Source organism: Nipponia nippon, unplaced genomic scaffold (assembly GCF_047370975.1).
Source record: "Nipponia nippon isolate SJK-2023a ecotype South Korea unplaced genomic scaffold, ASM4737097v1 scaffold_1, whole genome shotgun sequence".
Taxonomy (NCBI): domain Eukaryota; kingdom Metazoa; phylum Chordata; class Aves; order Pelecaniformes; family Threskiornithidae; genus Nipponia; species Nipponia nippon.
The window spans coordinates 132,263,628-132,288,612 of NW_028262290.1; the positions used below are offsets into that span (position 1 = coordinate 132,263,628).

The following is a 24,985-nucleotide window of genomic DNA, read 5'->3' on the forward strand; positions in this document are numbered from 1 at the left end:
ATGTTTGGAAATTAAGCCCTGATCAAACAGACAAATATTGATGAGTGTGTTGTAAACTAAAAACAGGTGAAGTTTGATTGCACATTGCAAACTCTTAATGTGGCATTATGCTCAATTTTTGGTAATGCAACCACTTAAAAACCTAGTTATTTGAAATACTTGGAGCGGAAGCTTAAACAATTAGCTGGGGGGGAAGAGCCCAGATTCTGCCTTTTCTCTTTTCTTTTGGTTTTAGTATAAATCCCACTGTAAAAGATTTAGAAAAAGGAATAATCTTGATTAATAAAAAAAAAAATTATTTCCCTGTTTTTGCCAAAGCTCTGTTTTCTTGCTAACTGCACAGGAATATCAGAAGCTCTTAGAAGAAAGGCAAAACATTTGTGTCCCATATTTGAAATTATTATTTTCCTACAATTTCTACGGTCTCTTCTGTAGTGTTACAGTGTGACTGCTAGTGTAGACAGGTTGCTGGCTGCTACCACTGTACTAAATCCCAGCTGAGGAAAGCACTTGAACTGGAGCTCCAAGCACTCTTGCTTTGTTTCTTTCTGAGCATGATGGTGATTGAATTGCTAGCAGATGTATGGAGCATTGCTGATGCTACCGTGACTGCAGTGCTGGCAATAGCAGAAATATCAGCAGTTGTTGGAACAGCTTGGGCAGGAGGCAAAGCACAAGCAACTTGTAGGCAAGTCATCCTCTGAAGTTGAGATGAGGCCAAAGCAAAATCCCAGTTCTGAAAATGAGGAGAAAATTCAAATAAATGTATCTCCAAAGGTATGACTGAAAACATGCTCTAGAGTATCTTTAGCCCTTGATTAGAACATTAACCACGTTGTAGTAAATGCATAGGGAGTTGCTACAGTGGAGCCAGTTCAATACTCTGCTGAGTAAAGAACTAGAGTCAGCATCTCACAGTAAGATACAGCTTGATCTTTCCAATGGAGACCAAAATGTACCTTCATTAGTACACTTTGCTTGTTGTGTTGTGGGGGAATTTCTTTCCAAACCTTTCAAAAATCCGCTTGTGCTCATATATTAAAATACTATCATCGATATCTTTGCATGCTTAGCTTTAAATAATGACAGAGATTCTCAACTTGTTAAAAATAATTGTCCAGTTGAAGCAATAGTAATTTAAACCCAGATATAGACCTTGCATAGTAGTATCAGTCATTGAATTAGCTACTGCTTTTAAAAATCTAGCTGGAGTATTTGATTCTTTGCTGAATAACTCCATGAGCTGGTCATATGGATTGTAAAGAAGTATTTCCTTCTGGTTGTTTGAAATTCCTTGCTGGTCACTTTATTCTAATCCTCTCATTCTTTTAACACCATTGCTCTACTGCCTGCATTTCTAGTGGTTTTAAATACCACAGTAAACTCCTTTATAATTTTTCCCAGTTTCAGACTAAATTATCTGTGGTGTATTCAGATTTGGATCCTAGCAGTCCTCTTCCAAAACCTTCTCCTAGGTCACCTGTCCCAACTGTCCTCTCTTGTCACATGCAAGTCGTGCCCCCAAGCTAGGATGCCCCCCACTCCCTGTGCCATGTTCATGCTTCACATTCCTGATCGCCCAGCCCAAGGCACCAGCGCCCTGCCTCTTTCTTCCTGCATCCCCAGCAGGGAAGCTGAAGCCACCCATGCACACCTACTCATGTACGGTGGGAGAGCCCTCCTGGAGGACACCCAGCACTCTGGATCTGCTCCACATATGGTCTCCTGTCCCAGGACCATACGTGCTGCCACATCCTCATCTCCTCCCTGACATGTGGTTTGGCAAAGGTTCTCCTCAAGCTGGTGAAGAGGCACAGTGGGACGCTGGGGTGGCAGTGCCTGGAAAGCAGCACTTGGCGTGGGCAGCAATAACCATTCCAAGGTAGTTTTCATGAGAGATGAGTTGTTTGCTTGATGACTAATGAATTTGCTTTCAAAGCACATTTTGGCTCATTCTAAGAGTTATTTGTAAATGTATTTTGAATTGTGTGTGTGTGTGTCAAAATAATTTGGGAGGAGCAGCCTGTATTTACCAAACACCTTCAGGGAGGAGTGGTGCTTCCCCAACACAGCAGCCTGAAGGTTGGGGTTTTCAAACAAAGCCTGGACCCCTGATCCGCTCCCTCTTCTTCCTCTTTCGGGAAGGGGACTGCCCAGTTTGTCCCCAGCAGCCAAAATAGAGTCTGCTGAACAGAGGTGTGCTCAGTAGCACAAAATGAAGGGATTTTGTGCTAGCTAAATATTTATTGAGGCAAGTTTAAAAAAAAAAAAGGGGGGGGGGGCGGGATCTAGCTTGGTAGCTAGGACATAGACTCCTAAAATTTGATATGAGTTTCAGCCTAACTGCAGTGTTTCAACATTACACAGGCTGCACCGGCATCAACAGGAAAGATCACTTTTTTCTATTCCAGAATGCCACTTCCATTATTTTTTTATTTTCTCCTATGCAATTTCCATTTTTCTTATATTTGTAGAAAAGTTGTGTGTGTAGATTCCTGCATGGCAGGCTAAATGTACTCTACTGGGCTCTCCAACGTTTCATGCTTGCTCCAAGCTGGTATGGGTTCAGGCTGCCACTGAGAGAAGCTGTTGTCTTGTCTTCCCTTCTCCCATTTCAAGGCTGTGAATTCCTTCTCTCTTCCCTGCACCAGAGCTAGCACTGTGTGGTTTGAAGGATAAACTAGAAGATTTTTTGGTTTTCTCTACTAGTTTTCAGCCTCGGTCACCTTTTGCAGACTCTTTGGAATTTCTTCTTAATATCTAATCTAAAGCTACCCTCTTTCAGTTTAAAGCCATTAACCCTCATCCTGTCATTACACTCCCTGATAAAGGGTCCCTCCCCATCTTTCCTGTAGGCCCCCTTTAAGTACTGGAAGGCTGCTATAAGGTCTCCTTAAAGCCTTCTCTTCTCTAGGCTGAACAACCCCGTGTCTCAGCCTGTCCTCATAGGGGAGGAGCTCCAGCCCCCTGATCATCTTCGTGGCCCTCCTCTGGACTCATTCCAACAGGTCCACATCTTTCTTGGCCCCAGAGCTGGACGCAGTACTCCAGGTGGGGTCTCATGAGAGAAGAGTGGAGGGGCAGAATCACCTCCCTCAACCCGCTGGTCATGCTTCTTTTGATGCAGCCCAGGATACAGTTGGCTTTCTGGGCTGCAAGCACACATTGCTGGATCATATTCAGTTTTTCATTCACCATCCAAGTCCTTCTCGGCAGGGTGGCTCTCAATCCTCTCATCACCCAGCCTGTATTTGTGCCTGGCGTTGCCGTGGCCCATGTGCAGGACCTTGCACTTGGCCTTGTTGAACTTCATGGAATTCACACGGGCCCACTTCTCAAGCGTGTCAAAGTCCCTCTGGATGGGATCCCTTCCCTCCAGCGTATCGACGGCACCACAGAGCTTGGTGTCATTGGCAAACTTGCTGAGGGTGCACCCAATCCCACTGTCCATGTTGCCAGCAAAGATGTTAAACAGCGCCGGTCCCAATACTGACCGTTGAGGAACGCCACTCATCAATGGTCCCCACTTGGACATCAAGCTGTTGACCGCAACTCTTTGAGCGCGACCATCCAGCCAATTCCTTATCCACCGAGTGGTCCGTCCGTCAAATCCACGTCTCTCCGATTTAGAGACAAGGATGTTGTACAGGACAGTGTCTGATGCTTTGCACAAGTCCAAGTAGGTGACGTCAGTCGCTCTTCCCTTATCCACCAATGCTGTAACCCCATTGTAGAAGGCCACCACATTTTTTCTTTTTGCTGAGTTTGGTCTTATGCTGCCATGTAACTGTACCATGCAGGAGCAGTAATTCCCCTGGCTGAGGCTCAGCCGTCCTCTGAATGCCAGGGACTGGGCCAGTGCAATGCCAGGGGCTGTAGTTTTCACCGGCATCGCTGGAATTAGCTTGCTGATGATAACGTAGTTAGCGCCAGCTTGGGAGTGGAGCAGGGAGGGGGGAAATCCATGTATAAGCTTTGACTGTGCTGTTGCAGTGAGCGAGGCTTGTTGAATGAAAGACTTGGACAGAAACCAAGTGACGTGGTGGTATGTAGGGCTGCTGCAGAACCAAGGTGTTAATGACGTGCCGGCTAGGAAGAGTAAGTGGGATCTGAGGCAATGTTGCACTCTTACGGCATCTTTGTTGGGTATGGGAGAGGGGAATTAAGCTTTTATGTTATAGTATTTCCGTATGGAGCTACTGTTACGCATGGAAATACGCTAACATTTGTGATGAGCGTGGAAGGGTAAACAGTGTTAGATGCTTCTGTGGCTCCTTGTCACTTTCCTTCCCTTTCTAAAAATACCGTAACAAGAATATGGGGGGGGGGGGGAAAGCAGGTGGCATTACTGAAATATGGATTCTGTAATTGTTACAGGGTGTGAAGGACAATTTTTTTTTTTTTTTTTATTATTACAATATACCAAGTGTGAATTGAATCCTTCTCAAAGCGAGGAATTAATTATGCTGCCTACAAGTTGGAATAATGTGAGGGAGCACCATACAATCCTCCCATTGTGCTGCCAGTGCACCTGCACAACGTCTTCTGTTCCACTTCCAGGCTTCTTTTAGGCAATGTTTATTTGTGTCTTGTGTGGCTTGTAGTAAGATAGAAGTTGCCAGTAACCATCAGAGTAGACAGTATCTTGTCTTTTAACACTGACAAGATATGGAAGTATCACGGTGAGTAAAGGTGGGGTAACCTCTCTCTCGTAGAGACATTTATCCTGTCTCTGTTTGCCTTCCAGAGTTCTGGTTCACTGTTAATTTTATAACTTTAAATCCCCAGTCTTTATTGATCAGTGGTAAGGTTTTGGCATTTGCATTTCTGTGCTGTGAAGTTATGTGTCATTTTCCTTTCTATCTCCTCAAATATGAATCCTCTCTAATTTCATTGAGTGATCAGTTATTCTCATGTTACATAAAACAGAGCACAGAAAGCCTGTCTCTTCTCTGTGCCATTTCATTATTTCGTATAATTGCATTATGTCTCCTGTAATCTCTCCTTTGTAAGGTAAATAGTCACAGTCATTTCTATCTCTTCTCATAAAGGATTTGGATAAATTTTAATATTATTGCTACTACTATTATTGTCTGAATCCCCTTCAACATTGGAGCATTCATTTTTTGAGATGCTGTTACCAGTGCAGCATGTGGCATGGCAGAGATAATGCTAATCTACATTAGAGCAATGTTACCTCCCTGCTGGTCACCATTTTATTCCTCATTTATCCTAATATTTTTTTAACTACAGTTAAGAATTTGATTTAGAAGAGTGGTCTTCCTTGAGAAGTGTTCCTTGACCCTGAGGTGTCTTTACTGAATTGATAAAGTTTGCTTTAAGTGGTATTAGAGCACGTGTAATTGCATTTACTCCCTCTAGTACATGCTGCTTTTAATGTTGAGCTGCTCATGATACTGTCTTTTCACCTAGCTTTTTTTAGGTTTATCTTGAAATTCTTCACTGTCATTTCTGGTCTTTCCTCACCCAAATAATTGTGTGTTGTCTACAGACTTTGCCACCTCATTGCTCATCTTCTTTTCCAGATCAAGAATAAATGTAGTAAACAACACAGAACTGAGTTTACCAAAGCTTTTTCCTGATGTGAAAAATAAATTATTTGGAGACTTCAGTTAGACTACTCAGATGATTTGATAAATTTTTTTAACTTCGATTTCAATAGCTAAAAGACCTAGATCGCTGCTACTTTTTTTCCATAAAAAAACAGAACAAAACTAAAGCTCTACCAACTTGTCTTACAGACCCTGTCCAGAAGAATTTCAAATCCATACTTGGAAACTCCTTCAAACAAGGTATTTGTCAAGCTTCTTTTAAATTCCATTTCATCAAACAACATGTTCGGAATCTTTTTGGTTTAGTTCAACCTCTTAATCATAGCTTCAAAGATGCTTGTGAATGTGGACTGCAGTTAAATCCAGTTAACAAGTTACAATTTATGTGTGTTAGAAATTGTTTGCTTCTATTATTGAATTTGCAAACTGAATTGTTGTGAATTCTGGTGTGCACTCACTTCCCAGCCATTTAAATGATTGCCACAGTTTAGCTTACTTTTGAAATATTTGAGAGCTCTGTTTTTGCATCACACAAGACTTTACTGTCTCAGGACTATTTTATATTCCTTGAAAGATTCCTAAACAGAGGAAACAAACAAACAAAAAAAGGTGAAACTGTGGCATTATTTTTCTTTCAAATTAGTTATTTGTGTTACTGATAGGTTTTGCTGGGATGGTGAGGCAACATCACAACAGAATCATAGAATGCTTTGGGATGGAAGGGCCCTTTTAAAGGTCATCTAGTCCAACCCCCCTGCAATTGGCAGAGACATCTTCAACTAGATCAGGTTGCTCAGAGCCCCATCTAGCCTGTCCTTGAATGTTTCCAAGGATGGGGCATCTACCACCTCTCTGGGCAACCTGTTCCAGTGTTTCACCCTCATCGTGAAGCCTGAGTTAAATTCATCAGTAAGGAGTGGTATACAGAGTCCAGATGGAACATGGTTTTATAGAAGATGGAGTTGGGTCCTGTTTTGATAGACACATTTGCAGCCTTGAGGTGTAAGGTAGACAGCAGGTGTGGGGGAAGTCAGAGGTGTGTCCATTCTGAAAGACCGCATCCTCCTGGCAAGGTATGGATGAACCGACCTGTAGCTATCATAGGTTACCCCCAAAGTTTCTGAACAAAAAGGAAAAACTGTGAAATGGTGTTTCAGTGTGTATTAGACTTGTATTAAATTATTTAAATACATATAGAATAATGTTTAATTTTAACTGTGTGGTTTTGCAATGGTTAATATAGTCTTTTTGCTTTGCTAGAATAACACTTGTTCTTATTTGAACTTGTCTGTTGTTCAAAGGTAAAACTGACAGAGATGGTAAAACCTCTGCTTTTCTCAGGCAGCAAATGTAAAAGTAGTCCAGCTTGTGGGGGCATCTGCAACCCATGATAGAACTGGGTATGGGAGAAGTTGGGGTGCATTGCCTATGAGGCTTTGACTGCTTGCTTGCCGTTTAGCTGGGGAGAAGGCATCACTCAGAGGGAGGGAGCGGACAGTGGCAAGGCAATTTCCTACAGCAGGAATAAATCCCTGTTTGTCACAGTTTTCAATTTCTCTTTTCATTCAGATTTATGGAGAAAGTTCTTCCTGTGCTGGGAGAGCTCTCAGGAATATTTTTACTCTACAAGCATCTGACCTGATTAAAGACAGGGTGTACCTTACTGGCATTTGCAGGTAACCCAAGATCATTTGTTTTAATCAACTGGATGGGTTTTAGTTGCATTTGTCTATGCCCTAATTTGACAAGAGAGTAAAGTCAGAGAGTGAGATTTTGTGTGTGTTACTAAGAATCGAAAATATTTTCTAAAAAAATTCTTAAAAATCTCATGTATTTTAATATCTTTTCTTATGTTACTTTGTCAGTTGTCAGCAAGCAGTAGTGACCTGCTTGTATGTCTATGAATTTAATTGCTTATGATTTCATATACAGTTGTGTTTGTCTGTTGAAAATAAAGAGTATTAAATTCAGCCCTGGTCTGGAGTTATAAAAGAGATTAATTGGATTACTAAGATTTAGCTACACAGTAATTTTTGCATGTAATTTATGGAATATTTTTGTAATGAAGTGATTTTCCATTTGTGTTGCATTACAGCATAAATACTTCCTCCTGTTTTCAATGATGCCAAAATGTGCAGGTTTCTATTATAGCACTATTCATTCATATTTGTATTTAAGGAAAAGCCACAACTTATCTTTTTAAATCATAAAAAAAAGTTTACCAATAATGTGAAAGATGAATTACATCCTAGAGCAACACTCAAGGTCTTACATATCTATTGTGTAGCTGTATTGCTTATGCCTGTGCTCAGAAAGGAAATAAAATCCTGACGCTAAAAGCTGGATTTTATTTAGCTCTTATACACCTTTGGATGACTGTCTGTATGCAGCACAAATTGATAAAAATATAATATATTGTAAAGTATGCCACATGAATTAGGTATGTAAGGGAACTTACTCATCTAACACGAGTTCCCTCGTTGTAACTAGGGTCATCCCCTGAGACTTGCCAGAATAATTTCTTCCCTTGAAATGAATAGGATTACAAAAATTAGTAATTGAGACAAAGAGTTTGCCCTGCTGAACAAAAAGGATCCACTTTTAATAGCTTTAAAAAAATAGGTCTTTATTATAAAAGAGCATTTTAACATTACTGTAGTGTAAGAAGTGATGTTTTGCTTATTTTCAGGAGAAGCTGTGTTGGATCCGAACTGGTAGACTGGCTTTTGGAGCAGTGCCCTTTTGTTAAGTGCAGATCTACAGCAGTTGGAGTGTGGCAGCTCCTCCTGGACATGGGCATTATATTATCAGGTCGGTCTTGATAGTGCTTCTAGCATGAGGAAGGCTATCAGTTTCTCCTGCATAGGATAAGACTCCCCTTTTTGATGGAAGAGGAAGGAGGGAAAGAAAAAAAAATGCAGATTGATCCATTTTTCTTCATAGTTGTTTATTTTACTGTCTCTTTGGTAGGCTTACCTCTGTGACCTTTCATTTCATAAATACCAAAGACAAGTCTTTTTTTAGGCAGTTTCCTTCCTTTTGCTTTTGCAAATGTAATTGCCTATTACCAAGTTGCAGACAGCGTGCATGTCTTTTCCAGCCTATTTTTTTTTCTCCTCAAGCTCTTTTAGGTTTTTCACAAGACAGCAGCTGTTTAGTCACTGCAGATCATGGCTTCGCCAGGGTGACTTCTCTAGCTATTAGTGGTTTTCCATTCCTCTCTCCGTTTTTCATAGTATTAGATTACAACGGATTGAGAGATGATTCAGATCCTTGGACGGTGGTGATGCCAGGTTCTACCCAGCTGTCCCCATCTTCCCCACCAAATTTAGGGGTTTGGTTCAGCTAATGTGGCTGGCAATAATTACACCAGTAACCAACCTCTGGAAATCTGATGGAGTTTACTTTGTCGCTGGGACTACTTAGGTAGCTCAACTCAGCATATTCCACCATGGGGTCTGTGCTAGACACTTAACTTTCCTCTTTGTGAAAAGGTGAGGTGTTATGGAAGATTTCTGCTTATGTACCCTGGCAGTATACTTAAAGATTTTCTTCTGCTCCAACTACACTGACAGTATGTCTGATCATGCAACCTCAACAAGGGCTGAATGACTCTCCCAGCAGGAGCCTGTGCTTTTGGCTTTGGACCCCATCCTTTGATCCCAGTTCAATCCCAGTTATGCCAGGGAAGACGACAGATGTTGTACTGGTGCATCATCTTACCCAGGTCTAGTCTACAAATCCAGTAGCCCTGAATTTGAGGAGAAGCTAGGGTAATGGGGGGCTGCATCCCCAGTATTGAACTTTGCTTACTAGTGCCTGGCCGTTTATGAGAACAGATTAGAAGCCAATGGAAATTGAAGCTCAGAAAACTGACAAGTGGAAGGTTTTTATCCCCTAATTCTGAACTGATTCTGACATTGATTAAATACTCAGCAGTCTTAATGCTTGAATTTCAAGAGCCTGGAGATCTTCAAATTGAGGTTTTGGGGTTGTCCTGTTTGGATGCACTGAGTTAATACGAGAGGGCAGGATTGCTTCTATGCTGAGTTTGTGATCCTTTTGCCCTGTGTGGTGGTGCAACTCAGCATTAAAGTCAATTACAGTACAGAATGTGGTGGGGACACAGAACCTTTACATGGTAAAGATTTAAAGGCTATCTAATGTTATTTTTTCTGACAGTGGACAGACAACTCTATTTTCAAGACACTCATGCTTTCTACCAGTTCTCAGCGGATGAATGTACCTACCTTTTCTGTGAATTTGAGAAAGAGGAAGGATGGAAGAATGGAGTAAAGCTCCTACTTCAGCTACTGCCGTTGTCTCCTCCCAGGATTGACATGTGTAATCTGTAAGTGTGCGTATACAGCTGTTTGCAACTTTTGCTGACTGTTTTGTAAGTGGCTGGCTTATAATGACGCTGTTTACACCCAAACCACTGTGCAAATGAGCCAGGTTTCTTTTCAGGGTTGACAAGCTTTGTAGAGATGGGCTTTTCATCTGAGAAAGTCAGTGTGGGTAGACAAATGAAGGCATTCGATTTGGGATTTTTGGCACATTGTGGTTCTTATGCACTAGCTTGCTTACTCTAGCTTGCTATATTACCTGGGCAAATGGCTTTATTTTTTTGGTCTCCTCTTACATTTGGAGGTTTGGCATGAATTCAGCAGCAGGCATGCTGTGGAGCTGATTGACTACCAGATCAGATGCCCTTGTGCTGTGTCAGGATCAGCTATCAGATGGGTAGAAAGGTGGTAGCTTCAGTTGTCTGATTTTACTTTGCTACTGCATGTTTGCCAGAGCTCTGTGGTCTCACATTATTATTCCTTTTTCTGAATATGTCTTTTAAGAGTTTCGCTTCCTATGTGCCTTCTCTTTCACCTGACTATTGGATGTTATCATACTCTCTGTACTGATACAGCTGCGCTCTAAATGTTGCCTATTTAGAGCAACTAGAAGAAAACCATAGGTACTTGCGCCACAGTAAGAGGCCAAAATATAGGAAAAAAGGTGTCAATGAGAGGTCTTGAGGCTCGTCACCCCTCATGCCTTGGCAAATCTGCAGGAGCTGGCCTGGATAGACAAGTTGGGTTAAATTCTTTCATTGTCCCTAGCATGATGAATCCTCCAACCTGATACTCATACTGTGGAGAACTATTAGTCTGCCAGTACTAGCATTTATTCTGTTTGATGTCAAAGACAAAGCTTTCTTCTATAAGTACTTTCCTCCTCTACATATTAGACTTTAAAAGCACGTTCTCTGAAATGAATGTCCAATGGAAATATTTTAAAGGAGTCCAAAGCCCGAAGTCCCTGTAAGCTGTCTCAAGTCCAGCTTCTTAAATTCAGACATGTTGAGCTGGTAGAAAAAAATCTCAGCAATTTCTCTGCATGGCTCAGGACAGAAACTTGATTCCCTCCCCTGTTGCTGACTGCCCTCACCAATCAGAAATTGGCAGTTCTGGAGTGGGGATTCCCTTGAAAATACATTTATTTGGTCAGCTTGAGTGAGCATAGCCAAGTGACAAGGACCCCAAATTGGATAGAGCAGGGGACTGAATGTGATCTTCTAAGCAGGTGACATATGGGAGAAAACCTTTGAATATTTTTGCAAATAGGAATTCTTGTCTTCTAGCCTACTCTGGTGCTAAGCAGTTTGGCTGTCCCTTAAGTATCAGGGCGATTTCATCTTGATTTCAGTGGGAATTGGGGTTTTCCTCATTATCACTGCAAATCAGGCCGCTTTTCATGGTTCATGACTATTCGTACAAAGGCTTTGAATCAAAAAGACAGAACAGATAGGTCATATTGATGTGTTACCTGAAGGATGCTCAGTAGGAAAATGGATTGAAGACTTTTTAGGTTCAAGTTAAAAATGTGTCCTGCATGCTGACCTTGGCCAGAGAGTACCACTATTTTACAGTCTGCTTTGCAGTTTTATTGTTCTGGTGCAACTGTCGTTTCTAGTGGAGGATGATCCCTGTCACATGAATTGAACAATTATTCATTAATGTACATTTCCAGCTCCTTCCTGCTCACATTATTCAAATTTTAGTTGAAGTTGGATTCCTTTTGGGAACATTGTCACTGAAGAATTATTTTCTGGAGGTTTTACCTGTCAGATTGTGAGGGTGTTTTTTAAAAAAATATATATTGAAGGAATCGAATTTTACATAATGGTATATTCTCGAGGGAGTGTGATATTAAAGGGAAAGGAGGCTTTTCCAGGTTCAAAATTCTCCATGCTTGGTGCAAATAATACACTGCTAAAACGCGATCTGAAAGGGAATAGATGTGATGAGGTGTTTGTTAAAGTAATCTGACCAGGTTAAATAAATCCATATACCCTTTTTTCATGAAGAAAGAGGGCAATCCTAAAAACTCTTCCATGCAGTGAGTGTTTGTCTTTTCTCAAATATATAAGCTGCTTTGCATACCATTAGAAGCATAGTCTTTCTTGTAATTTAGTATTTTTGTATTCATTTTTCTGTGTTAGTTTTTCTCATAGTCTGTATTGACAACATTAATTCTGTATGTACATAGGGATAGAGAAAGTCTTATCTTATTAATTAGATTCCATGCTTTTCATGAAATCAGAAGCAACTGCCTGCTTGTGCACCAGAAGGCAACGTTGGACATCTCCTGGTGGTCCTGGGAGCCAGATGAGCTCTGTCTCCTCTGTGGCTGGTGGGCGGCAGCCTTGCGCTTGCCTGGACTGCTAGGTGCATCAGTGGGTCTCTGTGGAGCACCGTGGATCTGCTCTCCCAGAAGGAGTCTATAGACCTGAGTAGGCAGTAGCAGCTCTGAAGACTTTCTTCAGCAGCTCTTCTGGAAACTCTACTAAATAAACATGGCCCGGTCTTGACTTGCTGCACAGATTTTTGATGGATTTGTATTTGTTTCTGGTCAGTATTAGCAGTGTTACCAAATAATACTATAGTGAGTTCTACAATGAAAATAGCATTCTGAAGCCTGCGACGTGCTTACGGTTCCTGAATAAATGCTCCTTGTTGCCTTTTGACCTTGGCAAATTCCCTACATTAAACATAACATTCATGAGAGTCTGCCATGGAAAACAAGACGGGACATAGCAGATTTTTAGCAGCTCACACTAAACTGAAGGCTAATGTTGTTATGTGTATTCCACAGGACTGAGCCCCTGTAAATGTTGCCAAATGAGGTGGGACTGATGCAGAGGCCTCTTGGGGTCATTAAACACCCTATGTTAATCACAGCCAATTCTACTTGAATAGAAAAGAAGTGAATATTGCAATAGCCTGGGAACAAAAGATCTGTATTGAAAGCTGTGCCATGGACTTCCTTACAACCGTGAGCAATCACTTAGGCTCTCATCCAATGCCTCCTGAATTGTTTTCCAGTGACTGCAATGGCTTTGTATCAGGTGTTTAATCTTTGTGTGCTTCTATTTCCTTCTTTGTAAATGGGGGTGTTTATAACAACACCTAATTCCCAGGACCACTGGTAGACTCAATGAACGTTTCAAGAATTCATTGGGTACCTTAGACTGTTGAAATGTATCCTATAATATTTTTTTTATTATTTGAAGAGATGTTAACAGGGATTTTTTTTTCTTTATCTCATATTGCTTGTTATTTTCTTTTCAGAAGTGTTACGCTATATTCTGTATCTTCTGTCCTGAAATAATTTACAGTTTAGTAATTTCAGAAAAGTAACTATTCTTGAAAGTAATTTGTTTTTAATGCAAATAGCCAGGATGGGATATTCATTTAGTTACTGCCTTATGGAGTTCCTGGAAAGCTTTTGCTGAACGCAAACAGCTCTCAGGTATCCATGGCTCTTTTATTGGCATTGTAGGTGGATTGTAAAGCCAGCATAGAGACATATGTAGTGGCTCTGCTTTGGACAGTTGAGGTCCAGGCCCAGGACCATGAGTGTATCTGTATTGCTTCCTCTGTCAGTGGATCGGAAGCACTGTAGTTTTTTTCACGTGGTGTACAGTAATAATTGTGCTGGACCTGACTTGCCTGCATGCAGATCTAGGGCAAGCATCTCTGCATCTCGCTCTGCTTAACACACTACCGAGCCCAAGGACCACTGAGCTGTATAAGCATTAGGCTTGTTCGCCTGGGCTTTGTAGCTCCTGTTTGGTACCAGCCCTACTAGGTCTTAGCTGTCGCCTTTTGAAAAAAATAGGGTGATATCTGTGCTGATTCTGTTCCTAAGTATCTATTCTGTCTTACTTTTTTCCATTAGCCTGGGTATCATAATACACACTTCCTCTCTGATTCTGGAGACCTGACTATAATTTTTAGTATATTAATGGTTTCAGAAGTATTCGATGCTCATATGCAGGTGAATACTGCGTGTATTTTTAAATAGAAGGTGAATTGATAAAGGCCCAAGATGGAAATAGCTGTGCTATATGCTGTTCTGGGTTTATAAATTGCATCTGTGGCTGTGTCTACTGAGCTGCTATCTTTTGCCTCCAATTTACAAGAATCAGGTCCTAGCCTTGTTCTGAGAGATCAGATGTGTACGGAAACATAGGCATATGAAGAAGTCAATTATTTTAATTTCATTCCAAATTATAAAGAGAAAGACTGAATAAATCAGTCTTTGTGAGTGAAACTACATCCATTTGTTTCTTTTGGGCTGTTTATAACACTTAAAATGTTAAATCACATTTTTCTTTGAATAGGAAAGGCAGTTGTGAAAACAATTGTGATTTCTAGCCTGAATTACCATTTTGGTCTGAATATGCTTGCCCCAAAATGAATGCATGTGTCATTCTGTGCTTTCTGACCTTAATTTTTTAATCAGGGAAAGAAATTTTTGGACATGGGATGTAAGAACCACAATATACCAGCTGCATATTCCAGACATGTTATCAGCTCTCTCCCTAAACACATCAAGGCATATAATAAATTAAATAATTTAGTGAAAGATAGAAGCTTCTACTAATACCTGGGTTTTATGTTTATTACAGCAGCTGCAGTTTTGCGTATCTGCTAAGTTTGCTGGCATGCCGCGCTTCTTGAGTACCATGAAAAGTAAAGATCTCAAGGGCATTGTCTTTTTCTTTTTCCCCATAGTAATAAGCCTATCATATTGGTATCTTTCTTCTGATTGCCAATAAAGCTTCCAAAAGGCTTGCAGATGTTCTAGTGATGGGAATTAGACTGTTTTAAAGAAAAACACAGTCCTATCCCATGCTGTCCACAGCAGCTTTTGTGTGGCTTTTTCCACATGGGCCAGACTTCTGTGACAGTTTCTAGAAGGGTTCTTCCTGCACTGCCCCACTTCTGCAAAGACACATTAAGTTTCTCTGTCTTGTGAGTAACTATCAAGACAACCTAATAACGTTCTCAGCCGTTGCTTTAGTTTGCTAATTTATGGCTTCTTACATGTATTCTTTTAATTCTCACGTATTTTTTTTTTTAAACATCAAACTTCATGTGTCACATAATGATTTTGATGTTGTCTGCTTTTATCTATGTGAGCTTGCATTCCATAGGTGTTGCTCCACACCTTAGCAAAGCTGGGTGGTGGGCAGATGGAAAACTCTTTGCTCTGTTGATAGAGTATGTTTTTAGCAGAGCAAAATATGCATTCAAATAAGCAACTCTGAGCTAAGAGGGTCCTGCATTCTTCAGTTCTTCATTGTATTTTTATAGCCAAAGAATTCTCTCACTGTTTTACGTTAGTCCAATCAAAAGAGTTCTTGACAGCAAGGGACAAAGGGTGTACTCTGTCGTTATTGACACAATTAATTATTGACATGTTGCAGTCATCATTTTGATGTGGAATCTCAAAGGACCTTTTACATTAGTGCCTGTGGCTACGCAGTTCCTTGCTTTCCAGGAATCAAAAGATGTTGAAACAGAATGAAAGAAATAATAAAATCTTATTTTTATTTTTTTAAGGCCTGATCAAAAAATAGAAGATACGGCAGAAACCAATGCTGAAATTCTTGCTCGTCTCACTTCTGCGGTAAGGTCACTGCATCAAAGTTTGTACTGATCACGTTTGAAATATTGTCGTGTTTTGGATCCTTTCAAATTAAAGGCTTAGTCTTAGTGAGCAGGTGTTTGTAACGCAAACTACTTTTTTTGTCTCTGAAAGGAGGAAGCTTTACTGAGGTCTTAGTATGCAATTCCAAAGCTATTAAAATCAGTCCAAGCAAGGACTGCTGCAGCCTGCTCTCTTGTAATCCATGCTATTCATGGCCCAGGAGATACCAATTTGGAGGATCGTGGTGATTTTTCTGCCAAGTAGCTTACACTCAGATCCTCTTGGTCAAGTGGGCATCAGTGTGAAGACAATGATGGGGTGGGGGACAAAGGGAGAGAAAGGGCCTCAGCAGCCCTGGCATAGATTATCATAAGCTTCTGAGGAGACCCACCTGGGAAGCCTGGGTAGCTGGCTTTCCAACCACGTTTAGCCTCAATAAACTCCATCATAATAAGCAACAGCTTATTCTGTCTGTGCTAGAATTTGGTGCATCTTCTTTATCTGTTGTAAGATCATTGTTCTAAGAAGCAGACAGACAGAGTGCACCCTCAGCAAGTTTGCAGGTGATGCAAAACTGGGAGGAATGGTCGATACACCAGATGGGTGTGCTGCCATTCAGAGGGACCTTGACAGGCTGGAGGGATGGGCCAATAGGAACCTCATGAAATTCAACAAAGGGCAATGCAGTGTCCTGCATCTGGGAGAAATAACCTCATGCTTCTGTGCAGGCTGGGGGCTGACTGTCTGAAAAGCAGCTTTGCAGAAAAGAACCTGAGGGTCCTGGTGGACAGCAGGTTGAACATGAGCCAGAAATGTGCCCTTGTGGCAAAGAAAGCCAACTGCCTCCCGTGCTGCATTGGTAAGAGCATTACCCTCAGGCTAAGGGAGGTGATCATTCCCCCTCTACTCAGAACTGGTGTGACACATCTGGAGTGTTGCATCCAGTTCTGAACTCCCAGTACAAGAGACGTGGATGTACTGGACTGTATGCAAATGACCATGAAGATGATCAGGGGAGCAGAGTATCTGACTTACAGGGAGAGGCTGAGAGAGCTGGGAGTTGAGCTTCGAGAACAGAAGGCTATGGGAGGATCTTATAAATGTGTATAAATACCTGATGGAAGGGAACAAAGAAGACTGAGCCAGGCTCTTCTTGGTCACATCTTGTGACAGGACAAGAAGCAGTGGCACAAACTGAAATTCAAGAAATTCTACTTAAACATAAGAAAAAACTTATTTACTGTGAGGGTGATCAAACAGTAGAACAGGTTACCCAGAGAGGTAGTGGAGTCTCCATCCTTGGAGATGTTCAGAACTCAACTGGACACGGTCCTGAGCAACCTGCTGTAGCTGACCCTGCTTTTGAGCAGGGGTTTGGATCAGATGACCTCCAGAGGTGCCTTCCTACCTCAACCATTCTGTGATTGTATGGTTCTGCAAACATCACACCTAAATCACGGTATCAGCAAAACATGGAATTCTGTTTTGGGTACATGAGAAAGTACAGAGATGAAAATGAACCAACCAGGGTGAAGTTGTCATGAAAAAGACATGAGAATAAAAGCTATTTTAAGTAAAACGAATAAAGTACTATATTGAACTGGCTGAAAAAATGGAAGGGAAAGAGGATTTGTGCTATATTTTGTAAAGACAAATGTCTTTACAAAAGACATTTTGTAATGTGTTTGGAAAGCCAGTGGTTCTGTATGCTCAACTTTATGCAAAAATAATTTAAAATGTATGACATTATAAAATTCTGTGTTTTAATTTTTTTATTTTTATTTTCTCTATATTCAAATTCCTTTTTTTCTCTACCTTTTTTCCCTCACTGAAAATAAAAGAACTCAGAACCTCAATATCCTCCATTTTTAGTTGCATAGAGAGAAAAAATAGAAAACCATAAAATACTTTTTGCAAAGTCATATCTTTTCAAAAACTTACAAAACTACCAACTCTGTAAAACATTGCCAGTATCCATCAAAAGCTTCGCCTCTCAAAACCAGAAGAATAATGCTTTTTCATCAGTTAAAAAAAGGGAAACACTCAACAAAACTTTCTGAGTTAAAGAAGTGGATCTAGCTGTTGCTGGATACGCTTGAGTAAAATGCATATTCTTAAACGTGAGGAATTGACGGGGAGTTCAGAGTGCTTCACATCTAACTTCCAAGGTCAAACCTTTGAACTACATCCTGCATGATTCCAGCAGCAGGGCACATGGACAATTTTTTTTTTTTTTTTAATGAACCATTTTATTGCTGTAGCTAACTAGCTGAAGAAAAATTAGGCACTTGCATCTCCAGATGGCCTGAGACCCATCTATTGCCATGGTGGTGTCAAAAAGACTGATCTTTTCTCCTGTGTTTTCTGATTTTCCACAAAACTGTGCAGGCTTTCTATAATGATTTTCTAGTCTAACCCTGGAGAAAAGACATAAGACTAGACCAGAATCTTCCAAATATTAACATCTGTATATGAACTTCTCCCTGTTATCCTTCCAGAATATTGCTTTTCCTCCATACAGTAGACTGGGATTTAAAGTACTCACTGTGAGTTTATGGAGTCTTGATGTGTCCCAAGGGAAGTTGAACCCTCAGCTTGCACCACTCAGCAGAGGGCTGGACTCTCCAGGATACAGGTTCTCAATTTTTTTTTGCTGCCTGCTTCAGAATTTGTATGGAAAAAGAGAGTCCTGTGAGCAGGAGCTGGAAACCAAAAGAGAGGGTATTAGCAATGACTGGAAATGTGTTCACACTGTCTTGCTTTTTGGCTCACTGAATGTTTACATATTTTGTACAGAATAAAACCGGTCTTCCTTGAAGAATTCATAATTCAGAATCCTGTTCACAATTTTCTTCAGACCGCTGTTTCAGATGTGAAAAAAATCCCCCAAACCTTACTTCCAGCCCAGCACTAAAGCAGTCAGAGATTAGAGCTGACTTTTTTGTACATTGCTAGGTTTTGAGGTTCAAATCCCATTGGTTGTTGATAGTACCACTGTTTCTTCTGCTTTTCTTTTTGCTTTTCTTGTAATGGAATAAAACATTCTGTGTCAGGTCAGAAGGATGCTTCTGTGTCAGCTTTTCTTTTTTGGGGGATTAAATTCCCAAATTTTCAAACCTAAACTGATTGTGAAGATCCAGCTGAATGAACATTGGAGGAATCTGTGTGCCTAAAATGTAAATCACTGTTTCAGCATCTGAAAGCACAGGAAAAACTGTAAGCGTGCATGCATGTAAGGTCTAATTATATATTTCTGTAACTCTGTAAAAGCTATTGCTGTTGCAGAGGGTGGAACTCGCCTCACCTAAATATAAGTGGCCATATGGCAGGCATCTACATCTGAGCTAGCTTCCCCAGGCACTCCTTACAGCCAGGGAGCAGATACAGGCACTTTTAGGATGCTGAATGTGTGATTCATTTTGGAAGTCTACTTTAGGGAACAACAGACATATCTTAGGCTCTGCTGGTAAGGTATGCCTTCTTTATGAAGGGGTTATAGAGTGACTAGCACAGACAGAGGCATCTGTACAAGTTTGGTGAATTCCTCTCTCCACCTCTTTTTCTTTACTGTAGCCTGACTTTCTCTGTTGGCCTTTCTCTTATTACTTATTCCCTACTGCTTTTTGTTACCTGGTGTTGTTTCTTTTGTAGAGTTCCACTTTTCACATTCACTGCATAATTTGTGATAATTCGTGGCCTTTTTTTTTTTTTTTTTTTTTTGATGATTCATCCAGTCTAGAACTGATTAGTTAGGGAAATGCACTTTTGGTTTTAAACAATGGTTATGGAGACTGTAGAAGATAATAGCGATAGCTGCAGTGAATCATGCCAAGTCAGAAGGGCAGCGTGGAAAAAACTGCAGAGGTTTCTTTATCATCTTAATTTGTGCATAATGTATGGAACACACTTCTTTTAAGAGCAGAGTCAGAGTCAAAAGATAAGAAACTAACTTGTCGGGGGTCTCACTTTTTCTTTATGCTTTATTCTATGATGGAAGAAGCAGATTCAGTCAAGATAACTGAATGGAGCCTATCAAGTTATACGCTCATATCATATGCTTCATTACAGTGAGGCACTGACAACACCGTCAAACTTAAATTGATTGTAAAGGCAGCTGACATGCAAGCAGTTGCAAAGTGCCATTTGAAATATGTTTGCATTGGATAATCTTTTTGGTCATGAATTTTTAAGAAAATGCAATGATTACTCCTGGGTTTAAAGAAGCATTCCAGAGCTGTCATGCTTCCCATATTCATATTCAATGTCTTGTCTGCTAAAACCAGAGAACAGTGGGATGGCTATGAGTGTTTCCACTGCAAAGCTCCTACCTTACCTTGTGATGGGACGGAAGAGAATATCAGGATGTTAATGCAGTGTATCTGGGAAATAGTTTTCTGGTACTTTAAGATGTCAGCCAATACTACTTTTATTTAGAGTCCATCAAACTATCATTACTTGAGATGCAAGACTCTTTCAAAAGCCTGCTGTTTAGAGCTTTCTGTTGCAGGATTTCATTTTGAGATTCTGTAAGGATTGCCACTTTGTCTGTAGATCTTAAGTCCTGTTTGGCTCATTGACATCTAGAATACTGTTTCACAAAAGACTACCATAGGCAGAAAAAAGAGAGGGGGGGGGAAAGTAGATATGGTATGCACTGTCTACGAGATGCACAGCTATGCCTTCTATGATAAAATGACCAGATTCATGGATAAGAGAAGAACAGTAGTTGTCATTTGCTTTTGAAAAATCTCTACTTCTGTCCTTTGAAGATGAGAAGATTCACTATATAAATATGCCTTTTGTATTTAATCAAGCAGAAGTTTACATGGGTACCACTCGGTAGGCACACTCTTGCTCTTTCATATTGCAAAAGGAAAACTGATTAAAATGTGGTAACACGCCAACAACACACTCAAAATATTCTCTTTCAGACTTTCATAATATTTCTGTAAATGCTGTGTGGTAAGCTGACCTTTAAACTGAATCAGTTTTGACATCTGCAACGCTACTCAAAATGGGATACTATTTAGATAGTGTTAACTTTGTAGCGACAAGCTATATGTATAAACCAATTTTTTGTATTTAATATCTCAATTTATTATGGTAGGCATAGCTCTTGTTTGAATGTGTCTTTTACTTTGAGTCCACGTTATTATCTCCAATGTGATGTGCAACTATCGCTTTTGTCAAACAGGCAGTAACTGAAATCCTATTAGGAAGAAGTATGATAATGTGTAGCATGTGAGGAATGAATGTTGTACACGGATTTCCATCGGTGTAATGATGCATAGGAGTTGCATGTCCAGCAGAGATGTCAAGTGCGTTTATGCTAAAATAGACAAAAGCATATAGATTATGAAATTTAGGGACACCAGGCAAATCCAGAAGGATGCTCAGCAGTACCGATTCTTTGTGGTTTGAGTGAGTCCTATGAGAGGGAGCTCAGACTGTCAGGATGAAACCCTTTGATGAAGGAACGTTTGCCCAATATTAAGACTAGAGGAACATTTTTTTTCTCCTGCTTTAACTGAAGGGTTTTGCTCAGATTAAGTAATATGCCAGCTGCATTCCTGGCACACAGCAAACAATGAGATATTTTGCATAACCTAGACAAAATACAGAAAAACAGCCTTTTTATTGCCTGTGATGTTAGCACTGTCTTTCAAATTCGAAAAGTGCCACCTTATAAGCAGAAGTAATACTGCAAATATAACCGCAGGATGCCCCAATGCTGCTTTTTCTTCTGAGAAGATGGGTTTTTCTTTACACTCATGGAGAGATTTGCATTTTTCAATTGTTTGATTGGGTTAATTGCTATGTTTACAACTGTTGCAGATTGTAGTGTCTCCTAAGGCTAATCTTGAGATAATGTATTTACTCAATGCTAAAAGATAAAGATGAGACATCAGTGCACTGTGTCTTACTGTCAGTAACCTGTGAGAATAGACCAGGATCAGGGCCTCCTGCTGAGTTTAATGAAGGGAGAGGTTCTGAGCAGTTTGGCCATGAAAAGTCATGGTGGTGTTATTCAGAAACAGCTTGGGCTTTTATTGAAAATCCCACGCTAACTCTGGATAGCTTGTATGTACTATTACTAGTGTATATGAATTGCTGCAAGCAAGCAAGCACACAAGTTGTTTTTCCACAGAAGAACTGTTCTTTCCCATCTTACTTGGAGTTTACGCTTACATTAACCATGATTAACAGTTCTCCAGACATGGGAATGAGTGTACAGGAAGGAAGGAAGGGAAGGTAATACCGCCAGCTTGCACATTGTGCTGGAAACAGGACGACATTTAAGAAAACTGTGGCACTGCCTTCATATTTTCCTGCTTGGAGTGGCAGAAAACTGTCCCCCTCTCAGTGGGGCAGCATCAAGGAGTAGAAAAGATCCTTGTACCTTGCAAGGACAGCAAAAAAGCTCCCTGGTCCTTTGCCACAGGGGAAGGCAGGATGCAAGCAGGGGAAGGAAGTGGCCTCTGGTATGACTGCCTTCTGCCACATGTAGAGCGTACTGCTGGGCGGCTGCTGAGTATCTGCGCAGTGGATACTGGAGTTACCATCGTACTGAGATGTCCTGGGTGATTTTGCCTGTCTTTCTGCTCAGACCAATATAATGTTAACTATTTTTGTTTCATATTTTCAAAATTTTCTTCAGAGTTGTGAGAATGGGATGTTGACAGTTGTTAGTAATTGTGTTACTTTGGGGATCCTTCATGGGCTTTGTGCCTTATTCTGATCGCACCACATGTCTTGTGAATGATGTTTTAAATTTCACATGCTCTCAGAAACTGGATGTCAAAACTCCCACTGCAGAATAGCCTTGAGCTTTGCATAGGTCTGTTAGAGAAGATGGCTAGTATGCAGTGCAAGAGACTTTGTACAGAGAGGTAAGACAATCCCTGGAAAAATAGTTGGAATGTTCCATTTTTTTTTTAATACTAAAGACAGGCTGTCTTGGGAAAAAGAGGGAAATTGGAAGAAGCTGGGAGGTGTACAGAAGAGTCTGAGAGCATGGATGAGGCAGAGGAAGGGAAGAACTGAGGTGTATGCAGGAGAGAGTGTCTGGGGTGCTGTAGGTCAAGTGCAGGGCACTTGAAGCAGCTGCAATGGGACAGACGATGGCAGTGAGGAAGTATGAAGCATAAAAATAATGCATAGTACAGAATTTTACTGATAGAGAAAGGAAAAGACCTATGGAAAGAAGTGGATGTATAGTTGAGCTGGCTAAAGGGACAGTAGCTGGTCGTGTAGCGATTATAGGGAAAATACAAAGAATGCAGAGACAAGAGGCTGAGGAATGGAGCTGGCTAGCGTGGCAGGGCTGTTCCATCACAGGCTAGTGAGATAGCCCGTAAATCTGGAAATCAGATAGCTCTTACTTCTGCATGTTCATCTCAAGCTAAATTTTGGTCCTGAAATGTTCAGCCATGCCATTAGGAGAGGTTGTCTCCCCCTGAAAGCTCCAAAAAGCGAATGCCAATTATATATGTGAACCTCAGCCAAACCTCAACACGGAGAACTGGCTTATCCTGGAGTCACACAATAAATCCAGCATTACAGTGTGCTCAGCAGAGGCAAAACAAACATTTAACAAGGAAAGGAAGAAGCTTCAAGTGTGTGCTTGTGGAAGAGGTATGCTGTGCAAATAAATTACAGCTTGGGCTACTGAATTGCCCACTCCCTAAGGAATGTGCAGTATTTGCATGAAATTAAAGTAAAAAAAAAATAGTTGTCACACAATTCCCAGCGGAAAAGGAAATAGATTTGCTAGGAAAAGTGACTGTAGTTTCAAAACCAAGTACCTGCATAATTCCACATGCAGTTGACTGCTCCAAAGGATTGATAGCCAGTATCTTACCAGTGTTGCATTTTGTTTTGTTTGACTGTGCTAGTAACTATAACCATCCTTTCCTTTCCTGGTATTTTAGGTACAGAGAGAACTGGCTGCTGTCATTGCCTTGAAAGCAAGGAAGTCAGGTGAGTCAGGCTGGACTTTAGAGGGGGTTTTGTAACACTGTTCCCTTTTGTCATTTACTGAAGTATTTGAATTGTCATTGCTGTCTTATGAACATGGGGAGGCAAAGATAGCAGACCTCGTTCCTCTCTCATTGGAGAATCTGTGTATGTAGCACAATGCAATTACTGCCAAGCTTCGCTTCCCCTAGCTCATCACATCTAATGACCTAGCTGATAACATTGGAGTGTTACAGTTGAATGTGAACTTCAGTCTCTTTCTGGCCAAAATCACTATTTTCTCTGGGCTTGCACTTTATAAGAGAAGCTTGGGTCTTTATTTGACTTATACTTAAGACAAATAAGTTGATAATTTTCCTGTTTTCTTTTATGGCCCAACATATCATGCCATCTTCGCTGTGTTTTACCTGCCCAGTCAGATGCATTTCTTTATGCTAAAGCAAAAGGACAACTTCATGCATGAAGGCATTCTTTCCTGAAGAGGAATATATGTCTATACATCTGTATGGCTGTAGAGACAAGTCTATGTTATCAGGACAGTAGAAGGGGAAAGGCAAATGGATAATTGAAAATTTCTGACAGTATAAGCATTTATAGCAAATGCTGATGATACAGCGCAAAGGCATTGAAATATGTGGTCATCTCAGCTCCGTCAGGGTTTGTTAGGACAGCCACTTTCAGAAGGTATCTGCATTGCTGAGCTGGAGTGGAAGCAAGGGAGTTGTGTTTTCCGGGCACTGCACGGGAGCTAACAATACCTACTTGGCCACACCTGACTCTATACAGGGTTAACTCTCTGGTGTCTTCATGTATAGTGCAGTTAATCTGCAGCAAGGGCAAACCGCATATGGTGAAGTGAGAGTTGAATGTATTTCTAGAGTAAAACAGAGGTGGAATTGCCTTAAATTATTGGCGTGTTCCCAAAGCCATTGAGGTCTTTGGGAGCATTTTCACTGAGCATCTCTTGTGATCTTCAGTGATTTTTCTAGAAATTGGGATCACGGATCTTGCACTTTTTGAGCTATTTTCTTACCTGTTAATAATATTACATCATCATATCTGTATCTGTCTATCATCTGCGGCTTACAACTACAGCACAAAAGTTATTACACACAACACATGCACTACACACAACATGATATCTTAAACTGGAGGCACCAAGAAGATGTGGCTGGCATATCTGCAAATATTTCCTTGTGAAAATGTAAGTATTACAAAAATATTATAGACACAGTTTGATGCATTTTTGTCTGGAAATAGAAGTACCCATAGTTTATATCCACAGTCATCTGTAAATGTAAATCTGCAGAAAGTAAACACAAATCTAAGTGTGAATTCAGACCTACATTGCTTCTGTGTAATAAATACCTTTGTTTCTGAAACTGCTGTAGTAGTTTACGATGTTAACACCCCCCCAGCTGCTTGCCCTTACCTGCTATCAC

The 24,985-nt window shown here is 40.6% G+C and overlaps 1 protein-coding gene across 2 annotated transcripts in view; it reads left to right on the forward strand.

Annotated features, from left to right (window-relative positions):
- RAPGEF5 (Rap guanine nucleotide exchange factor 5) overlaps window positions 1-24,985 on the forward strand; it is a 167,452-nt gene that overhangs the window by 27,300 nt on the left and 115,167 nt on the right. For both annotated transcript variants that reach the window (XM_087773465.1, XM_087773455.1), the window contains exons 2-7: window positions 5,763-5,813; window positions 7,143-7,249; window positions 8,263-8,384; window positions 9,756-9,924; window positions 15,479-15,545; window positions 23,498-23,546. In XM_087773465.1, the coding sequence (XP_087629591.1) occupies window positions 5,763-5,813; window positions 7,143-7,249; window positions 8,263-8,384; window positions 9,756-9,924; window positions 15,479-15,545; window positions 23,498-23,546 (565 nt within the window). The remainder of the gene's footprint in view (window positions 1-5,762; window positions 5,814-7,142; window positions 7,250-8,262; window positions 8,385-9,755; window positions 9,925-15,478; window positions 15,546-23,497; window positions 23,547-24,985) is intronic.